The following is an 11,167-nucleotide window of genomic DNA, read 5'->3' as shown; positions in this document are numbered from 1 at the left end:
CACTGTAAATATTTGAAAGCAGAGGGAATGGTGGGTATGTGCTCACCTTCAGACCCACACCAGTCTACAAAGCACAGGAGGAGCAAGCAGGCAAGCTGTTGTTGAATAGCCAGGCTGAGGACGTGGCTATTATAACTCCAGAAGCTACGGCACATTTGCCAGTGGCTTAAGACAAGATGTGATTTTGGCAGCCAGCCTCACAAGCTATAGACAGTAATATTCTGCTGTGCAATAGTGACTCATTTCTTCTTTCCATCAGGGTAACAGTGTTACTATACCAGAGTGGTACAGTACTATTTGGCATTTCAGTTAAGAACTATGATGTGTGGTTTTTCTCTTCAGTGCCCTTTACTCAGACACAGGCTGTTAATGATGTTACCTTCTAAATCTATTAACTCACAGCTTAGACAAACCTCACAGTATTCTAGAGGTGACAGCACAATCCCTAACAAAGCAACCCTCCAAAGGCAACAAAGCTAAAAATATGGCACAGGAGGACCTAAACACCAGGTATTCAAAACATACACTTTGGTTATACTTAAAAGTACTCTCATGAGCAAACAAACCTCAAAAGGAAACTGTCTGACTGGGTATTATCCATCGTTGTTATAGGCATGAGGAAGAAAAAGTATTTTTCAGGGAATTCCTTAAGGAGGAAAAAGACAGGCTCATGCCAAAGCTTTTTGCTTCCTCTCACCTTCTACTAGCGTAGAGCCCAGAGCTGTATACTGTGTCCATTATCAAGGTGCAGCAATGAAGTTTCCTGTCAATGCATGGCAACAAACAAAAGCTCACGAATCTTCTCAAACTAATGGATGAAAATATGGCCTTTAATCACTGTGCTTCAGTTTTTCCTCTTCAATGTAAAAACAGTGGTACAAACAGGAAGGATCAACATACAGCTTTCAGAAATCCAACTGTCAGATTATTTCAGTGTTATTTGTTATATACTATGAGACTTCTCCCCTCAGTTATACACCACACTACTTAGATCCATTAGGGTGCATGCAGTGCTAAGAAGACATATTTATTTTCCGTGTCAAGAGTAAACATGGAAATCAGAGACACTGTTGATTATTTGAAAGAAAAAAACCTCACCTATCTACAAAAGAACAAAAATAATGAAGTTAGGACAGCCCAATATAAACCGATTAATTTTTAAATTCTGAATTTCTTTTGACAAATCTGCAGAAAGCATTATCAATTGTGTGAATAACATTTAAAAAGGATAGAGATTTTATTAGCTGTGTATTTTCTTACAATTTTTGTATTTTTTTAATGTCTAAAAAATAGACTTTATTCCTGGTCCCTCAATAGCATGCAAATTTCTACCAGAATCAAATAACATACATAACAGGATGAAAAAAAATTCTGAAGCAGGGTAGCTTTCTTTTTTTTGTCTTCACTGCAAGCAAAGCCATTTTTCACAATTGCTCAGCAAACAAGCAAAAGTCCATTAGAATCTTCAGACGCTTAACAAAGACTCTTGGCTAATGGTACTGGTCTAAAAAGCAGCTAAGCCATATAATTTTACAAGATGCAACCTACTGAATCCTTCAGCAAACACAGCTTGGCAATCTATCTTCAGTTCAAAAAAATGAGATGGCAGGAGTATGATGGAGAAATGAGTCTTCAAAAACATCATGTAAGGGAATCCAGCTGTGCTTGTATAGTTTCCAGCTATTTAAAGGAAAAGAGAGGAAAAAACTCCACTCATAAAATGTTATTTAGAAACATGCAAACAGAAATAAAACCACATTCCAGTATCTTCAACAATGCATACCAAATCTATTTGCATAGTAATATAAAAATTCTGTTCTCATGAATATTTGTTTTTACATGAAGGTATTAGAAATTCACTGCTGCAGTTTAAATATTCAAATTTTAAAAGAAACAGTTGTCTAAATACTGCCTCTTTTACATGCACAGATGTTTTGCTGTGACTTTCCAATGCATAATAACAAGGTAAAAAAATAATAGACTTCATTTTGACTGGATTAGAAGCCTGGCAACTCAACAGAAGATGTGACATAAAAATGCTGTTTCCAGAGAGATCCCCACTGTTAATCATCAGCTGCTCCTCCCAATATAACTGCCAGGTATGCTTACAATGGCCCAAGCCCTGCCTATTCCAAATTTGAATGCACAGGCCCTTCTTGAAAATGATCAAACAAATCTAATAGCCTTAATTTAAGTTGGAACTCTTTTTTTTCTAGTTTTATTAGATTTAATTCATACAAGCAACACTTCTGGCTGAGCAGCATAACGTATTTACAAAGAAATTATAGTACTGTAAAATGTACAGACCTTGTTATAGAATTCAAACAGCTCCTGATGGCTAAATTCTACAAACACTTTCTTCATGTTCTGTAAAAAAAAAAAAAGGAAGGAATAAGTATACCTTTTTGTGTTTCTTTCTAGCATTAATTCCAGTAAATCAGAATACGAGATTAAGCTACGTGTAAGATAATGGTTGCAACAGTTAGTTTTCCATCCATTCACTACAATGTCCCTCATACATGTATATTCCATTTCAGAGCAGAATTCAAGTCTCCCAGTACATCTATTCTCCTCCTGTGAAGAGCAGAAATAAAATAATCTATGAAAAGAATTTAGTTACCTCATTTTTAAGTCAGACAAACATGAAAGATTACCTTCATCTTTCTCAGCAGTCCATCTAAGATCTGGTAAGTACCATTTCAGAGTGACAAAGTGAGTGGTGCACTTGATTGAATTGGCACAGCTATTAATGTACTGCACCAGCACAGAGCTGATACTTGCATTCATTAATCTAACAGTTCCTATCTAAGCATGCTGACACTGCTATAGGCATCTGTGCATAGATGCAGCCCAAGTTAGCAATTAACACAACAGCTTCAAAGCAATGCTCAAACACTAAAACCCCACAAAATAACACAACTGATGAAAACTACTGTAGATAAAACAGATGGTGGTAATAATCCCCTGCATGTACGTGAGAATGTCTGTGGGGATGGGGGTTAAATTAGAACTTCTGTCCTGCTTAACTTGCTTGCAGGAAACATGTAGTTTAATGCCTGCTACCTTCAATCCAGACAGTTTCTACTCTTATTCCTTCTACTTCACTTTGTGACTTTATTTCTTTAAAAGTAAATTTCTATTTCTGCATATTCTCTGTGTTGCTGCTAGGCATTTAAGGCTTAGAGGCATTCCGGAGTTTAACAGCTGCACTCCCAAACATTAAGGAGGCTCTGTGAAAGCTGAATCTGTGACACCTCTACTCACAAAGTATTACCAGCTGAAAGAATGTACAGACACACTACTTTTGTTTAACTGGTACCAACTTCATGTATCACTCGAATCAGTAGAAAAATGCTTGTTTATCAATTCAGTTTAAATGAGCAAGGATACTTTTGCATACAGACAAGGCCAGATTCTGGGTACTCATACCAGTGGAAGGCTCAAGTTATGCCAAGTAATGTCACTGAATTTGGCGCACCAAATGCACAAGACCCACAGAAGCCCTGGGAACACAGTATAGGTACTGCTTGGTGCCTGCTCCTCAAAAGGAGCTGTAAGAGACAGGAAAGGGATAAATTGACTGGGGCCCGCCTGTCTGGTGTAATTCCTGCTTTTTGCTCTGCAGAAAGAAGGACTCCTTCCAACAATTTTGGGAAGGCTACAAAAGCCTAGAAAAGGACCACTGATTTGCATGAGAGACCAAACTTCTCTCTCTGGGAAGGAATAATCCAATTCTGCGAAGCGTATGGTGAATACAAAATAAAACTACCAGGACAGCAGTTCTCTTTGCCATGACTCCAGCTGGTCCTCCCTCCAAAGACTATAATGCCGTGACAGGGAAGTAAAAGCATTTTTAAAGGCTTTCTAACAGCTAAGAAACAAAAAGAAAGCAAACAAGGGGTTTCTGCAAAAAAGAAAGCCGGAGAGGAAAGAAGATAGATACACTAATAGCAAGGGGATCTACCAATCTACCATTTCAGTTGGGATGTTTGTTTGGCCTTTGCCTTTCTAGAAGGATTTTGGTGCTTAAATGGAAGGAAGCAAAACTGCAAACAGGAGGTTCAGAGCAGAAGTCAGATATAATATATCTTAAAAGTTTATAAGTCACAATTAATAGACAGGGTCATCTCTTGCATGCTTGCTGGCAGAAGAATCTGCTGGATTTCGATCTGACAGTTTAGCAATGCTTCCAGAAAGGGGCAAAGGAAGACCTCTGACCATTAGATTTCATTTCTCTGAGTTGTCTCATTCAAGACAGGCACCTTCTGTTACTACGTCTAATCAGCAAGCACAATCAACTTCTCTCTCACACACACACACAAAAAAGAAACTGAAAAGCTTCTCTTTCATATATTCCTCTAAACACATTATTACTGTTAGCCAAAAACAGGGTATGCAAATGAAAAAAGCGTGGACCTTTTAATTCAGATTCTTTTTACACTAAAAAAAAACCCACTATGGTTACTGACTAGGATGAGATCTCTCTTCCCATTATTATTTAATAATCATAGTTTGGTAACTAAGACAAAATTTATGTTGGACTGTGGCAAGCAAATGTCTGTGGGGACATAAAAGGTGTGCCATGCCAGGCTATGTTTCTAATCTGAGGTGGGAATGGGAGTGTCACTGGGAAGACACAACCATCTTGCATGAAATATGTTGTTTATCTGCAATTAATCGTCTGCCAGTACATAATTGTTTCTATGTGTAAAAACCTGGTACACCTACTATGCCAATTCAGCAAAGAGCAGTGTCACAAAAGAACCCCATGCAGAAGTGTGGCACCAGTTAAAAATGTTATCTTTACAATATTAAATTTCTCACTAGCATGAGTCCCTTAAGAAATGTGACAAATTATTATTGTTATGGAGTCAGAAGTCCTATATAGACTACAAAAATATTACATCATAACTAGCTCCCTACAAGAAGAAGCTACATCTCAGCAGGGTGACAGCCCCTTAGTTTCAGCTGAGATATCCATTATTCACTTACTTGCTTTATTCTGTGTGAACATAAACAATTGTAATTAAAACTATGTGACACAGGGCTAGGTTACCATCCAGTTCTTTAATTACTCAGTAAAATAGTCTTAAAATGACTGTATAGATAGAATATTGCTAAAGTCCCTAGAGCAGGTAAAGTCCTAATTTACTTCATGGAATCTTACTCAGATAAGTATACAAAATTACAAACCACAATAATATTTCAACTGCAACTAAAACAGGATAAAAAAATCACTTTCAGCTTCCTTAATTAAACGTCATTGTGTTCAGACAGAGTCTTAACCTACTTATGAAAAATGCAGCAAAGTTTACTTCTTTTATCTGCACATACAGATTTTCAGATGTTGCCTCTGACCTAGAATGTTTTCCAGGTATAAATAAGAAAACAGCAATTTGCTGGATGTCACTTCTTTCTTCTTTTTATCAAGTGTATCATTTTCTTTTCCTTTTTTTCTGATAAATTTCTTCCAATTCCTCACCTTCACACTACTCTTTCTCTCATTCCTGGTATCTCATTTTCTCTTTGCGGTTATCATCTTCACGTGGGAGAAAATTAAATCGAGTAACCAGAAAACTAAACTGAATTCATTCCCATGGTCACACTGTAACTGTGGTATTTTTTCTAATTACATCCCGAATTTGTGGCAGTGTAAATCCTAGCTCCTATTTTACAAGTTTTAGCCTTGAGGGTGGCAGCTTTGTAGTGTCAGAGAAACATAGCTGAAGCTGTTATTCTTATGTAGACAAAGAAATCTCTAAAGTACCAAACCCCCATTCTCTGGGCTGCTTTGAAAAAATGGAGACAGGCTTTTTGTGTGATACAATACCAATGAAGGGTGGCAGGGACTGCATTGGAGCAATACGCTCAATGAGCACAGCTAAAGAGCATGTGCAGCATCTTCAGCTAAATAAAGGTGCTGTTAAGTTCAATGTTTTCATCTTCTGTAAAACATGACAAAGCATTGCACTCACTAGTGGAAAGGTCTGTGTGAATTGCAGGTGTCACACAAGACAAATCTTTACATCACTCTGAATTCATTGCAAAGAATATGGTAATAAGTTTTTTAAAATGTATGGTTTAATGTCTTTGGCCATGTATCACTAGTGAATGTCTTTTAAGTGTTAACATTAAATTTTAGTGCCATTTTGCCTTTATACACCTAGATGGAATCTGATTTCGTTCCACCTCTTCTTTCACCCCAGGGCTGTATCAATTTACAATTTACAGCCTCCTGAGAGCTGTGAAATTCCAGTAAGTTTAACTGATTAGGGTTGTTTTCTCCCCTTAAGTATCTTCTCACTTACTGTCTGGTATGATTTTAAAAACTTAACATCTTCATCAGTCTCTAAAACCAGATTTCCTTTGGGGAGTGGGAGGGGGGTTGGGGAAGAGGAGAAAGAAAGAAAATTAAAATGAATATAAAACATTTCTGTTCCCTGTCAATATTAATAACCTATCCTCCAAAAAACAGGCACTCTGAATGTATGGCTTATTCTACAAAATAGCCACAGTCATTTAATATACACTTAGCTTATAACCACCACCAAACAATGAGACAAATTTCTAGCTGAGCATGATCATCCACATAAAATAATGAAAACACATGAATACAAGCTGCATAAGAGTCTCCAATTCCCACTGCCTCAGCTATTTCAAACATGAATACCTTCTTGCTGCAAAATGTTTCTGTGGAAACAAAAAATGTCTCCTTAAAATATTTTAGAAAGCAGAGGCAGTCTTGGTTATAATCAAAGGATTCACTTTTGCTTTGGGGGTTTTGTTTGCCTGCTTTTGTTTTCTTTTGTTTTATGGTGGGGATATTTGTTTGTTTGTGGTTGTTTTTTGCTCCTTTTTTAATACAGTGTTCTAGATATTCCTATTTTCATATACTACTGCAAAAAGCTTCACTGCTAATGCCAGAGTTTTGCAACCTTACATACCACACAGCTGTATGGCACACATTCAACTCCCCCACCCCATGCATAACCATAAAATAATGTTCTAGAAGTTAGAAACAAAAGACAAACTTCTGGGTTTAAAGCTAACTTGAATAGGAAAAACTGATATTGCTATAATAGTTCTCAACAGCAAAGCTGTAACTACTTGCAATGATGCAAAATAAATGCCAAATATTCTGAAGCAAACAGATGGAAGGACAGGCTGGCTAGTATGTCTAAATGTCCACTGATAATGATAGTGTTCTATGACTGAGCACATGTAAAAAATCACAGTATATTCAGCAAAGTTTGTTAATAATAACTAAGTGAAGCAACAGATATCCCAATCTTCATATTGTAACACAACTTTTAATACTACCTGGAGCCACATCTCAGCTAGGTTTGAGAGAAGAATATTTTTACATTTGCTCTCTATTCTCCAGTTTATTCCTCTTAGATATCCTTGAAATCTCAGATACAATGGGATGATACAGATAACTAAACTAACCATTTTATGGACAAATTAAGTTACAAGCATTAAAAGACCCCAGTTGCTTCTGAGTAGTCTACATTTCCTTCTGGACCTATCAGTTTCTGTGCTACATCAACTCAGACTTCCTTTAAATTTCCTTGGACCCTGGAGAACTATGCATTGCCTTAGGCACTTACAATCCTTTTCCCTTTTGTATCTCACAGAATTTATCAGAAAGTTTGAGCTGCTTGGTTAGTAAGATGAAATCTAAGTGGAGCATATATATTAAAATAGACCAACATCTCTTAAAAGCATACCTGTTCCTTAACTCTCTGCACATAAGAGACAGCAGTTAAAATTTCTTCACATTCTTACAGCTGTAGATGGATGTAATTCGGCTCCAGGATTCAGCAATACACAGGGAGTTAAATATTGACTTATATATTCTTAATTAAACTTCTTTCACATCATCAAAAAAATGTGATCTTCAAACTTCATTCTTTTCCCAAACTTATTTCTATTTGCAATATTAAATAACTATTACTGTAGATAAAAAAATCATGGCTTATGACTGAATTACATGTGTTTTCAAGTCTCAGTGTGCAACTGTTATAAAACAGAACATCTTTCATTTTAATCCCCTCTTTTCCCAATAGATATGTTAACATTTAGTTTGAATACATACTATTGTACACCTTTAAAAGTTGAATTTCTTTTTCATGTAAGCTCAAGAATTTCAAATTCCCTGTGGATTTAGAGAAATCAAAATCTGCAACATACTAAGGATGCTTTTCCCACCCTTTGCCATCTATTTGTAACTTCCCTAACCAAAGCTCTCTGTTGATTTCTGAGATCAATGTGTTACTGGAAGCTGATGCTTTGGATATACATACAGATAATTTCTAATCTGACTCCATCATACACAGGATCATTTAAGCATGTTTTCATGCAAAGTGGCAAGAATAAATCTATTGCCCAGTCTGGTAGTAAGCCAACAGACTCTGCAGGCATTTGGAAGAAGATCTGATATACTTCCAAACAGAAACAAGAACTCTCTGTCATTACCATTTCCTTCTGTTCCTCTCCACACTCATGAAAATATCCAGGGCTCGATGAACTAGTGCAAAATTACAGACAAGAAATGGGACACAACTAGTAAAAAGACCTCACAGGCTGGGAACACCACAAAGTATTAGAGGCAGACAGGTCCCTCTCTTCATAGAAGGTAAGAAAGATCCTTTTAAAACTGAGAGAATTATCCAGGAAAAAACCCAAAAGTCCAGTCTGCACTTCTGTACACCTAGTCAGAGTAAATATCATTCTGGTAAATAAAAAAGATATACAAAGGCAATTTTTTTTCTCAACAGCTGTATGCAAGCAAAGAATTCCTCTGCCTTCAGTATCTTGAAGTTACTTTCCTATAAATAACATCATTAGGTTGGTTGGCCTTTTAACAATACTTTTGCAGAGAAAACCTCTCAAACCCAGAAATCTAGAGATGAGAGTTGCCATAAAGATAACGTTAAATACACTTTAACAAAAATATCACAGTGGACACACATGTTTTTTTGAGAAATAGGTGGTAAATGTGTGCAAGTGCACGCCTACCACAAGATATATTCAAAAGCATGTCTTTAGTATTGATACTTCCCTGTATGCTGCACTTACAGAAAATGGCTCACAGAAGATCTACTGAAAGGCTGACTTCTATGCCTGTTCTGTATTTTGTACATACCTTCACATGCATTTCCCTTCTTTGAAGACAACTTTATACACAGCACAAGTTCATTATTGATTCCTCACGAGACTCCATATGGATTCAATCACTAACTGCATAAGGCATTCATCCACACAAATGTGTCATTGTATTCAGCATTCAACAGCAAAACATGCAGGTGTAATTTCCAAATACAAAGTCTCCAAGAAAACACGTATTTAAAAATTATAAGTTTCACTCACTAATAGGCTGCCACACAATTACTAAGAATATCACTGAGTCATCTAAAGAATACATGCTCTAATAACTACAATTTTCATGTTTTATCTCTCAGATAATTTTACAAATTCTACTGTACTCCTAATATCAGAAAGCTCTCTGAAAAAGAAACCTCGCTAAATATTTAAAACAAATACACTCTACTCCTATTAAATTTCACTGTACTGAGTTTGAAAAAAAGAGATGGGAAAGAACCTACACCATGTTTGTTGCATATTGTTTATCTTGTACAATGCCTACAACTATCAGAATACAACTTTTTTCTTTAGTCAGAAAAATATTGTGATGCCCAATTTTATTTCTCAGAATAAATTAAATTCTTATCTTTCATATTTTAGTACACCTTATTTGTCATGGAATTTATGGTATTAAAAAAAATTCAGTTCAGAAACACTGCAAAGAAAACTAGGGAGTTGCTACTGTTTCATTTCTTACCACTGGGGCTAGCATGCAAGGCTTCAAAAGCCATGAAGACCAGTGAGTTCACACTTTCATTCCAAAGATAGCTCACATCCAGACTGACACAATAGTCTTACATTCACCTTGAACAGTAAAGAATTCACTTTTCTTCTTATGCTTGTACTCATGGATAACCTCTGTTGAAGGAACAGACAGCCTGCTGTAAGCATGCTGGCACCAGAAATGCCTTCAAGCTTTTCTGGCTTCACATGTTCACCAGATTTGATCACAGCTACATTCATTTTTTTATGAAAAAGATGTCATACAGCTGTAGTTGTGAAATGTTTTCATTACTGCACTAGGCAAGTAATCAAATTCTAGGCAACTAACAGAACTGAAAAATATTAAGTGCAACAGTAGCCTAGTATTGGGATACAAAATTTAAGATTATGGGTTTAAATAGCAAACATTGCAACTTGGTTATGTGTCTTAGAACGATGAAGCTGAGCCTACAGCATTGAAAGCATGTAGATATACAATGGTCAAAACCTCATCTAGCAAGAAGAGCAGCTCAACACCATGCACAGAGTGTTTTAGAGAGCTTCTCACATAGCTTGTGTTGCAGTTGATGTAATTAACACAGAGTTGCCAATCCTTTATGTTTAAATCAATTACACATCTTTGTTGGAGCAAAAAACAAGGGGAGAGCAGAGGGTCCTCAACCAGGAGGCTCTCTCCTTCCTAATGGGTTGCCCCCAGCCACAGACCCGGGTTCTGGCACAGAAGTCACTGATTAATTCTCACAGAGATATGGTCAATGCTTCAAACTTTATTAAGAAACGAACAGGACTAATATAACTTCTCAAACCGATTGTGCACACAATAACAACTGGCTATTGGCCAGCTATAACTGTCCATGCACCCGTGCGGCTATGCTGATTGGGCAGAGGGTGACACCCATGCAAGCGGCCATGAGGAGCTGAAGCCATTGTGGACCGGTCCGTCCTAGCTTTGTGGTTGTTTACCTAATGGTTATACCCCTTCAAGGACGCTGTGTCCTTGGCCAGCCTGTCAGCAATGAGCAGAGGGTTGTGCATACAGGCTTCTGTGAGGATGCCATGGCCTGATTCCATAAGCCATGCCCCAACACATCTTACATTGGGTCTGAAGCAAGGTGGAGTCAGAGAAGTTTAAACTATGATCCAGGTTGCTCAGGAAGCAACCACTTTGGTCTGATCTAAAAACCAGATAAAACCTCCTTTATCCAAAGAAGAAACCTGGGTTGTTGTCATCTGCATTCCCATTTAAAACAGGAATTTTACATGGTGTAGTCATGCAGATGAATAACATTTTCAGAAG

The 11,167-nt window shown here is 37.0% G+C and overlaps 1 protein-coding gene across 2 annotated transcripts in view; it reads right to left on the bottom strand.

The window, feature by feature from the left end:
- Window positions 1-996: 996 nt before the first annotated feature.
- COMMD10 (COMM domain containing 10) overlaps window positions 997-11,167 on the bottom strand; it is a 123,439-nt gene continuing 113,268 nt past the window's right edge. Inside the window, exons 6-7 of one of the 2 annotated variants that reach the window (XM_071580995.1) lie at window positions 2,308-2,367; window positions 997-1,680 (exon numbers count right to left, since the gene is read on the bottom strand). In XM_071580995.1, the coding sequence (XP_071437096.1) occupies window positions 1,642-1,680; window positions 2,308-2,367 (99 nt within the window). In that variant the 3' untranslated portion in view covers window positions 997-1,641. Of the gene's footprint in view, window positions 1,681-2,307; window positions 2,368-11,167 lie in introns of those variants that run through there. The other variant, XM_071580996.1, reaches the window with a different exon arrangement.

This window comes from Pithys albifrons, chromosome Z (genome assembly GCF_047495875.1).
Source record: "Pithys albifrons albifrons isolate INPA30051 chromosome Z, PitAlb_v1, whole genome shotgun sequence".
Classification (NCBI taxonomy): Eukaryota; Metazoa; Chordata; class Aves; order Passeriformes; family Thamnophilidae; genus Pithys; species Pithys albifrons.
Note: the sequence above shows the minus strand (reverse complement) of the source record. Positions and strands in the feature narration are given on the sequence as shown.